General features: G+C 37.1%; 1 protein-coding gene across 11 annotated transcripts in view; it reads right to left on the reverse strand.

Moving 5' to 3' along the window:
• Positions 1–15293, reverse strand: part of egg (SET domain bifurcated histone lysine methyltransferase eggless) — a 196788-nt gene that overhangs the window by 53815 nt on the left and 127680 nt on the right. For 8 of the 11 annotated variants that reach the window (XR_014127075.1, XM_081728423.1, XM_081728413.1 and 5 more), the window contains one exon: positions 7698–7769. The exons of 2 other annotated variants lie outside the window; for them this stretch is intronic. Coding sequence is in view for 8 of the 9 variants with exons in the window: in XM_081728423.1 (XP_081584549.1) it covers positions 7698–7769 (72 nt within the window). In the remaining variant the exon portion in view is untranslated. The remainder of the gene's footprint in view (positions 1–7697; positions 7770–15293) is intronic. One more of the 11 variants, XM_081728414.1, reaches the window with a different exon arrangement.

Consider the following 15293-nt stretch of genomic DNA (forward strand, 5'->3'; position numbering starts at 1 on the left):
CTCAGCCAAAATGGCACTCGTTGTGAATGTAATGACTTTTCCACAATTACTCGAGGGTTTTCTAAGCTCCAAAACCTGCAGTCCTATTTGTTCATAAAGCCATTCAACAGAATGTGCGCCTCATCACTAAACATTACTTTCTTGATGAAATTGTTGTCCACTCTGATTTTCACAAGCACCCAATCGGCAAATGCTCATAACTTTTCGTGATCATTTGGCTTCAGTTCTTCTGTCAGTTGGATTTTAAAGGCCTAAAGGTCTTTCAAAATTCGCTACATGCTGGTTCTGGAAATATTTAATTGTTGTGAACGTCGGCGAATAGATCTCACCGAACTTACGGCAACATTATCATTCATGATAACGATGTTTTTCACAGAACTAACACAAGGACGCCCTAAGGGTTTCACGTCTACAACCAAACCGGTTTTCTCGAATTTAGCGATCAGTCTCATCACAGTCGGTGCATTACGTTGACCGAACATTCCACGGAGTTTCGGAACAGTCACTGCACAACATCCACCACATTTGTAATAAGTTTTACTGTGACAACACACTGTTCCGTCGTAAAGCGCTCCATTCCTACCTGTACAGAAAACAGATGATTATACGCTATTCGACGCTCCGTGCCTACTAACCATAAAGACAACAGATGAAAATCGTATAACGTTCAGTACTGACAACTTACTTAACAGAAAAGGCAGACATTTCAAAAGTTGCGTTCTTTATGGGACACCCTTTAGTTACGTAAGTGGCAAAAGTTTCTAGTGTTTCACGAAATTAGCGAAAGAAAAACCTTATTGTGTAAGGAATATACAGAGAAGCCTGATTAAGATAATTTGTATACCATAAATAGATAAATAATAAAGGAAATTACAGAAAGAAATGCAGGAAACCAAAGTACGAGATCAACAAAGAAAGTGGATTAGAGGAAGGCCACATAAAACAGGGAATAACAACACGAAACAAATCCTTCTCAGCAAAGATATCTCATGAAACGAAGCGAAGTAGATAGCCGAGAACGAAGAAATGTGTAAGCTCTACAGAAAATATCGACATCGATTGATCGATACCTAAGTTGGCAGAGAGCATATTCGAATCGTAAATTTATTATTGCGTGATGTTGCAGAAAGCAAGAGGAGTACTTTATTCTAAGCTAACCTGAGTCGGATTCAATAAAATACGTTTTGAAATAATCCAGTGCATTTACAAGTACTTTGCACCTTATCATCATTATTGCGCTGAAATATTCTCTGAGAGAATAACACCATTCCCAGTAAATTCTGAACGATAATAGGAATCGAATCTTTCCAAATAAATTTATTTGGAAATTATTTACCATCGAGAAATTACGCAGACTTCTTACCGAATGCTATTCCTTTAACCAGAATTGCCAAGAAAACCAAGTCACATACGATTTATTATTATAATAAACAGAGTTCGCTTTTATAGGTCTACATAACAGATATCTTTGGACAGACTAGGATCAATTCTTCACTTTTCTTGGCTTCTTTGCGAATAACTCCTCAATATCTACATTGGGATTTACCAACCCAGATTTTCATTAGTTAAACACAAAAACGTAATGTTTTCGCCTACGAGGTCACTAACTTAAAACAGACTACTCTGACATAAGTAAATGACACCCGCAAAATGAAGCTTTGGCCATTGCTATGTACTAGTGCACAGAAGGAAACATTCCTGATGATGGAATTAGTACTTCGTGACGTCTCCTCTGGCAGCATGTAAAACTACAATCCTACGTAGAACTCACCATTCAGAATGACCATTCATCAGAGAAAACCTCAAGTAACTGTTGTTATGTGCCCGTTGGTGAAGCTTTAGTTGTAAGACATGTCAATACTTTCTGTAGATTTGTTGCCTGTTCCATAAAAGTTTGAATTCAATCTAGCTTCTCTCAAGTGGTGGTCAGCTTTGCCATGGTACTCCATCACCCATGAGCTGCGTGGCGCTTTGAGACAAGTCTCTTGTTTCAAAGAAGGATAGCAATCTATCTTAAAATACCTCGATGTTCGCACCACTGATGAACCCATCACAAAAAATTAGGTTACTACGACCAACTTTCAAAAAGGCATTCTACATTAGACATTTACTCCTCCCTATTCCACTGTACAATGGTGGTTAATTGTTGTTCTGTCGTTTCCATAAACATTGTGGACCGCTGGTCAAGAATTGTCAAAGTTGGATTTCATCACAGAATGCAACATCATGCCACAACTGTTGTGATTTGTTGAATATTGTGGAGGCCCAACTGTGTTTTGTGTCATTTGTGGTTTTGAACGCAGAAACTTCCTTTTGGCGATGCGTCGGTATGTTCCTGCAATATGTGGATACTACTGGACGGTTCTTGCTGATCTGTCAAATTTGGATGAGATGTCATTGACAGATCTGGATGGATGGATTCTTCCACTCCGGACGACGCATGTTTCAGGGTGGCGTTCGTCCCGGTCGATTCGATCTTGCTCTACACACGTTTTTCCGCCCCGTTTGAATTGCATTATAATCTTGTGAACAGTTATTAATGGTACATATAACACAGCAATTATGGTTTGCTGACTTCTACTACACTCCTAATGCCCCAATTTTAGGATAGTATCAGGATAGTGTAATTAAGGAGAACATGAGAAATTCATCTTGCTCACAATACACTAATATTCGCATTTCGAGTATCATTACCATTCCAAAGTACTATTTTGTAATAAATTAAAAAAAAGAAACACGTTCACTTCTCTTATTGAGTTTTTCCAAAAGAAATATCGGTAAAGGTAATAATGATCTGCCATACGCTCACACATAGATGGTAACCATACGTGAAATATATTTTTATATATTTCTTACATTTATGCTAAACAACTGTCAAACATTTCAAAATTTACATTTCATTTATTAACTGAGAATAACATTTAATACACTTCACGTACCTTCAATGATTCTCTATTTAGGTCAACAAGATTTTAGACAATAAATTATCGAACTTTCATACATAGTACTCAAATGTTACATACTACATTACTCTGGTCATTAATTGCAATATATAACTCTTGAAGTTCGAAATATATAACATCAATAAAGATGTGTAAATAAAACAATAATATTACACTTAATGTTGCTTTCAACACTTTTCTCTAAAGAAGAGTGTTATTTGAGATACGTATAGTTATCTAGTTTATCGGGAAATTACAGAATATACTATTTGGGTGGTGATAAGGGCGAGAATGGTGTCGCGATAGCAATGAAGAACGAAGAAGCAATAAGTGTAACCAAAGTGGAATACTGCAGTGACCGCTTGATGTTTGTAAAACTACATGCAAAACCAGTGTTTATGCCAATAACCGGCCATGATGATAATGAAGTAAAAGTAATGTATGATCAGACTAGTGACATATTGCATCAGGAAGGAAGAGGTAAGGTCAACGTCGTAGTAATGGGAGACTTCAACAGCGTAGTAGGAGGAGGAGCTGAGAATAAGGTAGTGGGACAGTTTGGACTAGGTAGAAGAAACGAACGAGGTCAAATGCTTATCGATTTCTGTAGGCAACATTATCTGGTGGTCATGAACACGTGGTTTAAGAAAAGAAAAACCAAGCTGTACACGTGGAAAAGTCCAGAAGATACGAAATGCTACCAAATCGATTACATTCTTGTGAAGCAACGTTTCAGGAATAGTGTACGAGACGTGAAGACACTGCCAGGAGCGGACACTGATTCGGATCACAATCTCCTGATGGCGGAAGTGCAAACCTGGTTAAAGTCGATCAAGAAAAACGGGAAGAGAAATCGAAAATGGAACTTGGAGCGACTAAGAAATATCGACGATGATGTGAAAGAAGAAATTGAAGAAAGATTCTGTGCAATGGGCGATGTGGTTGACAATATAGAGAATAGTTGGAGAAAAGTTAAACAGATTCTACTTGACACACTCCACAATAACATTGGCAGGATGGAAAGAGCACCGAGAAAACCATGGATAACTGAAGCAATGCTTAAGAAGATGGAAGAACGCAGAAGGGCGAAAAACACGGACATCGAGGAATACAGAAAGCTGAATAATGAATTGAGAAGAGAGACAAAGCCAAAGAAAAGTACATGGAACAGATATGTGAAGAAATAATGGAACTTCAACGGCGAGGCAGATACGATCTGATGTACCAGAAAGCACAAGAATTAGGAGGGAAAGCTAACAAAAGCATACGAACGTTCGGCATCGAAGATCAAGAAGGTAATGTAACCACTGACCATCAAAGAATCCTTAGAATTTGGAAGGAATACATAAAAGATCTGTATGATCAGAAGAACCACCCCAAAGATATTGCATTGCGATCGAAGAAGAGGAGGAGATGGATGATGATGAAAAAGGACCCAGTATATTGAAAAGTGAAGTAGTACAAGCAATCAATGACATGAGAAGGAGAAAGGCCACTGGAGAAGACGACATACCAGTAGATTTGCTCAAGGAATTAGGAGACAACGCGATGAAAGTACTGACTTTACTTATTAACAAGATCTAACTGAGTGTAGAATGGCCAAAGGATTTTCTTGATGTTACAATGATTGCATTGCCCAAGAAAAACCTAGCAAAGAAGTGCAGCGATCACAGAACCATTAGCCTGTCCCACACTGGAAAGATCATTGCAGGCATACTGAATAGGCGGCTGGAAAGTAAGATATATGAGAGGTTAGAAGAAGATCAATTTGGATTCCAGAAGGACGAAACTTCTGAAAATACTTCAAGAAATTGGAGTCAACTGGAGAGATCGACGACTCATTCAAAACCTGTACACAGGACAACGAGTGAAGCTGCGCTTGAATGAAGGAGAAACCAATAGTGTGGAGATTAGAAGAGGAGTCAGACAAGGACGTAGTTTGTCGCCCCAATTATTCAACATTTACAGTGAATGTTTAATGAAGGAAGAATTAATGGGAATTGGAGATTTCAAGACTGGAGGGCAGATCATTAACAAGATCAGGTATGCAGATGATACGGTTATAAAAGCTAAAACCGAAGGTGGACTACAGGAGATGATTGACAAAATAATTGGCACTGGAAAACTGTATGGAATGGAAATTAACATTGAAAAGTCGAAAGTCATGAGAATATCTCGTGGAAACACGCCCTTACGGATCAGAGTAGAACAAAGAGAACTTGAAGAGGTCGATAATTTCAAGTATCTGGGAAGTATTTTGACGAGAGACGCTTATTGTACCAAAGACATCAGGTCAAGAATTGCCATAGCTAAAGAAGCATTCAACAAAAAAATATCACTCTTAACTAGCAGGCTCAATATTTGACTTAAGAAGAAGTTGGTCAAGTGCTATATATGGAGAATTGGACTGTATGGTTCAGAGACTTGGACATTACGGAAGTTAGAAAGGAAATATTTGGAGAGCTTCGAAATGTGGTGTTGGAGGAAGATGGAGAAGATAAAATGGACAAAGGGAGCAACAAACGAAGATGTTTTAAAACGGATAGAAGAAACGAGGACATTTCTAGCCACCATCCTTCGTAGAAAGGCCAATTGGATTGGACACATCTTGCGAAGAAATTATCTTCTTCACACCGTCATAGAAGGAAAGCTGGAAGGGAAGCGAGGAATAGGAAGAAGAAGAACAAAGCTGATCGATGATTTGAAAGATAGGAGAAAATATTGGGAGTTAAAAGAGGAAGCTGAAGATCGACAAAAGTGGAAGAAACATTTTCAGGCTAAAATCTAAAATTGAAAAAAAAAACCTCATTAGTCCCAGGACCTGCCGAAAGACAGAATACTTAATAATAATAATAATAATAATAATAATAATAATAATAATAATAATAATAATAATAATAATAATAATAATAATAATAATAATAATAATAATAATAATAATATTTTAACAAATATTACTCATTTACTGATTAGTTTGCACGTACAAAATACGCCTGTTAGTCAAAAGCTGTAACTATTTTCCATAACCAATTACAACAACCACTGACCACAATGATACTACTATCACCAAATGTCGAAAACTACAACAATACTAAAATGATTTACAAATACAAGCAATAAGTTACAAGATCTAGCTAAGTTTAAACCAATGATAAACAAAAGAGTAAACAAGTTTACATGAAAAACACAAAATTATTACATGTGCTTTCCAAAACGCACTAAATTGCTCTCGTGCAAATTTTCACTATTTCATATATTTTCACTTCATATATTCATATATTTCATATATGCAGTCATTTTTTCATTTACATGCTTTTAATTACATATATTTATTTCAAATATTTTATTTACAAAGTAATTTTAACTTATCTTTTTAAATAAAATAAACTTTTTACAGATTTAATACACACATTATTTTCTACATTAATATTAGTTTTATCTTCTTTGAATATTCGGTTATGTTCTGTCCTATTAAGAAAAGAGGTTACTAATGTACTTATTCGTCTAATGCAGTGGTTCCCAATCTGGAGGACGCGAAGAGCAAGCGGGCGCAAGCTACTAACAAAAAAATCAACTGAAATTCGTAATTACAAATATTACAAATGTTGTAGCACAGATGCGTTAAACTAAATACCACATAAGCACAAAATAAATATTGAGTAAGCATTATGATTTCATTAAGAGCATAGCTGGTAAAAAATAATACTGAACTACAGTACAATGGTAAGCAGAAGTCTTGGTGGAAATAAACATAAATTAATGAGAATACATATGACCACCGAGCGTAAGGAGAGAGGCGTAAAGTATGCAAGGTTTACGAAGGGAAACGCGAAGTACGCAGTGCTCACGACGAGCGGCGTCAAGTAAACGAAGTTGGAAACCACTGGTCTAAGGAATTGAGGCTTTCTTTACTAATTTGAAACAGTTAAATATAACACGCTTATATCCTGTAGCCACAATATGATATGACAGTTCTATTCGCTAATGGGGCGTTTACACTTAGTCGATTTAGTCGCACGACTAAATCGACTCGCTGCATTTGCCACTAAATCGAAGCAACTAGGCCGAATCAGATTGATGAATGTGTTCAATTATTTCAACCACAGAAAATAGAACGTCTTTTAATTCAGTTGCCAGTCGATTAGTCGCCTTCGATCAGCAAGCGATTAAGTTGAAGTCCCGTTTACACGGTCGATTAAGTTGAAAGTGACGTCAATTCAACTGAATCGAACGCAAATCGACTAAGTGTAAACGTCCCATAAGTCAACCATTCTAATGAATGTTTTTCACAGTTTTTTCCTGATCCACCATGTAATAACTAGGTGGTATCCTAAAATATACAAGTTTCAGTTATGCTTCCAAAATTCCGAAAAAGAAATGGAAAGATGTTGGAATAAATTTTGAATTTTTTTTTTCTGGAAGATGGTTAGAACAATAAAACACAACTATTCGTACCAACAGTGCAAATAATTTAAAACTTCGGTTCACTTTATCTTTAATCACATTAACTAAAAATACAGACAATTTCCATGAAACATTACGTTTATCTACTTTGGTTAGTAAAGTGCAATACGTAATTAAAAGATACAACTTACCAACTCAACCTTGCACCACACAAGTAATTTAACTTTGCTCCTTCATGCGCTACTCCACTGATTGTAATCGCCGATCAACGAATTATTTGTTAACAACAGAATTAGACATGTACAACAGCTGACGAATACACACTATTTACTAGGAATCAAGAATACTTACCAGAAACAGACCCAACTGATCCTTTCTTTATTCCTTGTTGATCATTATCTCCTGTTACCGAAGTATAATTTACTTAAAATAAAATCAAGGTATAAACAAAATAGATTCAGCTTTTCTCTTTAGAAAATACATGTCCATTACATACATATACAGTAATGCAACATCATACACTTAATAAAATTACTATTTACGGTGATATATGCTCGCGATGCACGATCCAGTACAATAGAAATTCTCATGTTTATTGGTTATATTGGTTAAGGTAAAGATGAGAGGAAATATTAAACAGCCTACAAAACATCCGCTTCACATTGATCTCATATTTAGTCATCTGAGTCTTAAACATATAAAGGAGTTTATATATTCTTATTACTTAACCAGAAAATGGTAAAACCATTATCACAAACTACAAAAATAGTGCACTATGAATGCTTTCGCTAAACAGATAGATCTGTCACAAGAGTCCGGCATATCGCGGATACCATTCTCGCTCATTAACACGATATTCCGATCCTTTAGTTCAATTGTATCGATTCATTCGAGACATCTGTTTTCAAGATCCTCAAATTAAACAACCTATAAAAGTAATTCGTGTCAACTTGTTAATATTGCGCAAGCGATACATTTTTACTAAAATAAATTATTTTTTCTAGCATCTATGCTTTCGTATATAGTTACTGAATTAACGGTGGTCAGTGTTTTCTCAATCAGAAATGATTGCGAATTCTTAACTTTTCTGTACATGAGAAGGACAATCTCCAAACACTACGAAAAATACCTTAAAGAAAATATTAATCAAATAATTAATGATCTTTACTTGAAGACACTGGTAAGGAACGTGGCGCTTTAAGGATCAGAGACGTGGACATTGAGAAAAGCTGAAATATCCAAGCTGGAAGTATTTGAAATGTGGTGTTGGAGCAGAATGCTGTGCATATCATCGACGGAAAGGAAAAGGAATGAAGACGTACTAAAGGAAGCTAATGAAGGACGACAGATCATGAAGATAATAGGAAAAAAAAAACCAGCATGCTTGGCCTTTTTATTAGGCAATTCCGACTGGATCACCGTGCTGATAGAGGGAAAGGCAGAACGAAAACCGGGAAGACCAAGGATGCTGATAGAGGGAAAGGTAGAAGGAAGACCAAGGATAGAATATCTAGATGTAGTTATGAAGAAGAGGCCTTATCAAAGTATAAAACAGCTCTCCCAAGCGAAAGAAAAGTTTTAAAATTTCCATGTTGCCCACCAACCTATGGTTGAGGTGAACAAGAAGATCTTTACTTTGTTGGTATTTTCTTCTGTTCTTTCTCTTTCATGTTATAACCGCCACCAGGTTATAGAAGTATTTTTTGTGGACGCTCTGTATATTTCGTAAAGACAGTGACTATTTTTTCGATTTATACTTTATTCTGCGACGCAAATAAGTTCTTTCTTCGTTGGGAATTGCTTCTTTCCCACGCAACCGGACAAAGAAGTCTCTCATTGTTTTCTCATATACATATATTTAAAACATTGCTTTTGGTGAGAACATTTCAGTTAGTGACGAATCATTTCAGTGTTTCCCCCTGACTTATTATATGCACAGTATATATTCTATAGTTATTGGGAACTGAATTAAGTGCTTTCTTTAATCGCTTATGGAAATATTACAGTAGTTTAGAAAAATACTGGCTGACCAGATGTTCAAGTGACCAAAGTGACGCCAGTCACACTGGTTTTGCAGTTCCTTATCTGTACTTTCTCACGCCCGAGTTATCGCAGTGTCTCGTGCATTGTGGGCAGTTGACTAAAATTAACATAAATTATTTTTCGTATTCTGTTTACATGTGCATACAGGTGATTTAACTGAGTGGTTTTTGGGAATTAACTGCCAACACTCTTCAGTAAACCACTGCGGCTCGTACCTTGAGCTTTGGTGCTCAGAGAGTTTTGACTCCGGTATTGTGTGCAGCCACCACGCACGTTGCGTCGGGAATTAAGTATAATTTTGTGTTAAGGGGCACAAGCTATTAGCCGGCGAAGGACGTTTTCTTACGGCTAGCCCCAACTAGTGAAGTCCCAGGTTCTCAAACCTTGTGCGCTAAAAGATTATACATGCGCCCTCCAACATCAGCATTCTACTTTGGAAACTTTCCTTTTTAATTTGCTGAAGACTCATCTTTACGCTTCAGGATTGTTTGGCGCAGCAACTGGATTGCTACGTGGGATTATTCAGGCAACTTTTCCCCCAGTGCTAATACCCCAAGTGCGTCAATGGTGTGAGAGAAATCTGAATTATAATCTTATATATATATAAAGGGCTACAGTGCATTAGAAAGGTAAAGCGTGATTTTAGTGATGAAAATTATCATACATATTCTGTGTTCAGTATTGTGTTCCTTCCTCTTCGTTATTTTTTTTCATATAATAATATTCTAATAAATAAGTATAGTGTTATTTAATCCAGTGTGTTTTCGTTGTTTGTGTGAATGATGTTTGTGTACATTATGGTCTGGATGACCGTCTTATCGTCCGTGAGGTTTTCGAGACGAGACACCCGAACCTCTCGGTGCCTGATGCTCGTCTCATCATTGAGACCGACGAGCGATTTGGAAGCTATTTGTAACCCTTCTTGGAGAGGTCCTTCATCGTCCTATCCAGGTAAGTTCAGGTATCAGGAAAATACTTATTGGTAGGACCGTGAACCACGAACAGCGACTCGAACACGGAGTGGTTACAAATAAATGTCCGCCCAAACAGAGACCTCGAATTGAAATAGTTACAATGTTACCAACGAAATCTTGTTAGATAGTAATAGTTTTAGTTTTTATTTATAAAGTGCAGCAATTAGGAAACGAGACTTTTTTTTCTGTGGAGTTAGTTTCGCCACAGAAGTATTTTATAGTAATAAATTTTGTGGAACACGTGCAGAAATCTCTAGCTAAGTATAGACTAATGTTCCAAAATCTCGTCACCGTTTTAGCAATGAAACAAAGAATGAATATCCAGTTCGGTGCGCGCTTAAGAAAATCAACTGCACTTCTTACTGCCGTGTTTTTGAATGACACAAGACTTCAGTACTGACAGGGAGTGAAAGACACCAAGCGCCAAGTCCAAGCAGGTCTGTCAGAACAACTTATACGATTGACAAAATCATTCTGAATATCCGAAGTACAAATGTCAGTGTAATACCAAATCTCGTAGGAGCGCATAAGAAGACTGTTCAACAAATAATAATAGGGCATTTAAACAGAAGGAAACTGTAGATTTTTCGTAAACCATTTCTTAACGTAGGAGCAGAAACTAGAAAGCGTGCATCACTGCCCTAGCACATGCCATGTTCGTGAGTTTTTGAGCCCAAAATGGGTATTATGTTACCACATCTCACATTCTCGCAAGACCTGTTCCCTGAAGACCGGCACGTAGCGTGGTTGCTCAAGGTCATAATATGCTGGCCGAAGCGAGCTTCCACATTATTCTGTTACAGAGTTGGCAGGGTAGTTACTACTTTATACTGCAGAATGCACGTTGCAGTGTCTCAGGGTTAAGAGGTGTGTGTATCTGTATAAAACAACCACAATATTCTAGTAAATACCTGAAAATATTGTACCTCACATGCTGGAATTGTGTTCATGTTATACATTATTAATTAATGTCGGGACGTGAAATTTTCGTTATTTTCTGCCCAAAAGAGATGTTCTTTACGACAAACTGGTGCTATTGTTCGTGTTAAACTGAATATATATAGTGTTATTTATTTCAAACGTGTTACTTTTCCGGATAATTGTATCAAATTTAAGAATATGACGCATTTTCCTGGATGGTTGTATCAAAGGTATGCATTTTATAGAGCTAATTGAATGTTTTAACATTTACTTTTCCTTCCTCAACTTTTCGATACTATAGTTAAAACGAAAAGGTTACGCCTATAATTATTACTATGAACAAGTATTAAATAAACAGAGAACAAAATAAAAACTTATAATTACTAAATAATATTGAACACTCTTACCTTAGAAAATGTAGAAATTAAATGAAGCCATTTATCTGATAATCTTTCACAAGAAGTTTTACACAAACACACACTACACACCACACAGTCACACACACGAAATTGATATAGTTATTCCAAGTCACTGATGCCGCTGATGTCCAGATCGCTGTCAGAACAACGCTAGGACTACAACTGTCACTACTTTCACTATCAGATGAAACGCAAATAATTAACTGTTCCACTTGTGTTTCCATTAGTCCATCCCGCTCATGATATTCGGCCTCCACTTTCTTCACGTGAGTGAACTTCAAAAACCATTCTGCAGGTGACATGGATTCTATTTTCTGACGACACAACTGTTCCACATTATTTATATTAAATGTCGTGTTTCGCTCAGCGACCCATCTTTTGACATCCGGCCAGATAAGCTCAATGGGATTAAGGTCTGGGTGATACGGAGGAAGGCGAAGAGCGATATGACCATACTATTTCAATATTTCGTCGATGACGAACGTTTTCTTTATAGGTTTGTGCCGTCTGATTAGTTCCAACAGTTCTACCTCCGCCCCCTTCCCCAAAGCATATTTTCATCATACTGGATGTTTGGATGTTCTTCGATCTCAACCACTGCTTCATATCGTCTTTCCTAGAATTTGTATTGGGGTACTTTTCGTGTTCCACACTATGATAAGATGCATTGCCCAGGACTACAACTGACTTTTCTGGTAAATTTGGAATTAGTTGTGTTTTAAGCCATTTTAGGAAATTCTCGGGATTCATATCGTGGTGGTAATCACCTGAAACATTTCCAGACTTCCACATAAGCAAGGCATGTGGGATGAATCCCATTTCTCTTCTGGCATGAACAATTATTAGTCTTTGTACCTTACTAATTGGTTTAAACAAGCCACGTGATGACGAGTCACTCCAACTCTTACCACTAACATGTGTAGAGTTAATATATGTTTCATCGACATACACAACATTCCAACCCTCTTGACGGTATTTAGCGATGTTTCTCAGGTAACAAGCTCTTTGCAACATAATGTCATGTTTTTCAATTAAAGCAGATCTATTGTCTGCAGTCCGTCTCCAGTGAAATCCCAAACGTTTCACAATTCTGCGAAGGCTTCTTTCACTTCCCTGGAATTGTATAGACTCCTGTAACTTTTCTCTGAGGCGACGCATTGTCGGTAGCACTTTTTTAACAATATAAAAGTCATGGATTGTTCTACGAATAACACATTCATCAAAGTGGTCCACGGCAGTCACTGAGTGTTGTCGCTTGCGCTTCTTATTTGGTGTGTGAAATGATGATTGTCCCTCTTCCATTGTTGAACTTTCCTTCAAAATTCGTGACACAGTTCTAGTCGACAGTCCTACTGCCGACGCTGTGCGATTCAGTGCCTGGGCAATGGGAACCGACAAACAACCATTATCTACTTCATTCTTCATAAAACAGTACACGTTATTGATTATTTCATGAGACTGGCTGTGTAACACCTTGTGAACTTTAGAGTGGACGAGTGGCATGATTCAAAACACAAACTTTGAAACAATACACTACAAAAGTCACAATTCTTTGTCTCACAAAACTCACAGGCAACACAACAAATAACGATATGAGCAGGTCACTACCCACACTGCTTTCCTTTGGAACCAGTAAGCAGAGTTGCCAACCACCTTACGTGTAATATTTCTTTACGCAGATATCAAATTCCACCACACGAAATACTTTTAGCATACTAGATGTATACTAATTTATAACAATAGTAAGTATAGTGCTATACAAGACATTATCTGATAGTGATCTGCTCAGCTTATTGCTTTAAAGGCCTAACTATAATGTTACAGATAGTATCAAGATAGCTGTTATGTTATCAATAGGCATCGGACTTTTAGGCTCTAAACATCTATATTTTAGGTGTCAAAGATAGGCGCTGAAAGTACTAAAGACATTAAAATAAAAAAGGTTATAAAATATAAATGCCTTCATTTTGAATGAAATGATGCACTTCAATCTCAAAATAAATTTCAAGACAGAAATACACGCAAACATGTCATTATTATTTTTATAATTTCTACTATAAGTTTTTTTTTCGGGGGGGGGGGGTCTATTATTAATCCCTCTGTGGTTGACTATACTCAGGGGTGCGCGGAAGAAAATTTTCTATTCGGATTATCTTTATTACGTCTGGAATTTCTTGGTATTTAACCCTTTTAGGATTTTGGTAACTTGTTACCATGGCATAGTATCGTCTTTGACCGCTTATTTAGGTTCTAGAATAGGTATTTAAGCCGAGTTTTTTTATTAGTCAAGTCAAGAATGGACCAAAGAACAGCCCGGATGCGTTGTGGAACCGGATGCTCAACTTGACGGCGCCAAGTGGGGGCGGAGGAGTGTGACACTTTATTTTTTTCTTAAGGCAAATTTCAAAAATTTTTCACGCCTTTAGTTTTCAAGATATCAGATTGAAACTTTGCATACGAGTTGTGTGTACCTTTGGGTATTTCTCAAAATTTTCTGAAATTCCTACGCGAAACCAGAACCGAGCCCGAGGGGCGCAAATGTATGGTTTTCCTCAATTTTTCCGGTTCAGGTGTATGATAAGGACATGTTAGTGGTACCATTGAAAAGGGCTTGTTATACTGAATGAAATGATCGTTGAACCATGCATGACTCTAGGGCAAATAGTACAGTAATGACAGTGAATTTTTATTATGTATATATGTAGGGCCTAAATTCAGACTTTCAACAATTTTTTCCGTCCTTTGTTTTCAAGATACAAGATTGAAATTTTGCACACGTATTATGTACTTAACACTTTTTTTTTTTTTTTAATTCAGATCCCTACGTGAACCCGAGCCAGAGAGGCGAAAAAATTTCGATTTTTTTTTTCGAAAAATCTCCCGGTTTTACCCAATTTTCCCATTTCTGGTGTACAATACAGACAAGCAAACGGCACCATTGAAAAGTATGCTCTATCTTGAAAAAAACGAGGTATGAAATATGATCCTATGATGAATAGTAAGGAAGCAGTAGCTGTTTCAGTGAAAGTTTAAAATTTACCTCAAAAAGTGGAAATCTTAAAAGGGTTAATATACGTGGTTTGTTATATTACGTATATATTTTCGTGAGGCAGGGGGGCCGGGCCGCACCCTTCCCCCCATTCCGGCGCAAATTACTGTACTTGTTATTGGGTGCTAGAATAATTGCGTAGAGCTGGCAGCACTGCCGGTTATTGGAAAGCTGATTGACGGTAGGATCGCTGTTCGGAATTCGTCTGCTATTGCAGTGACCTTGAGCTGCCATGCTACGTGCCGGGAGCTATAATTAATTTATTTTTCCAAAATTAAAAGCATCACTGAAAGGCTGCTTGTTTGACGATATTTCCACCATGCAGAAAACAGAAACGAGGACCTTGAACACTACTACAATCCAGGACTTCCAGATGTCATTTCCTGACTTACTAGATCCTGCTAAGCTTTGTGTAAATAAAAGATGATCCTACATCGAATAAACCGGGATAAATTGATTACAGTTATTACTGATTTATTTTCCGCAATCTATCTCATTTCTTAATAATTGCATTGTACATGTACTAGCTCTTTAGTTAGCG

This window comes from Thermobia domestica, chromosome 10, assembly GCF_964235325.1.
Source record: "Thermobia domestica chromosome 10, izTheDome1.hap1.1, whole genome shotgun sequence".
Taxonomy (NCBI): domain Eukaryota; kingdom Metazoa; phylum Arthropoda; class Insecta; order Zygentoma; family Lepismatidae; genus Thermobia; species Thermobia domestica.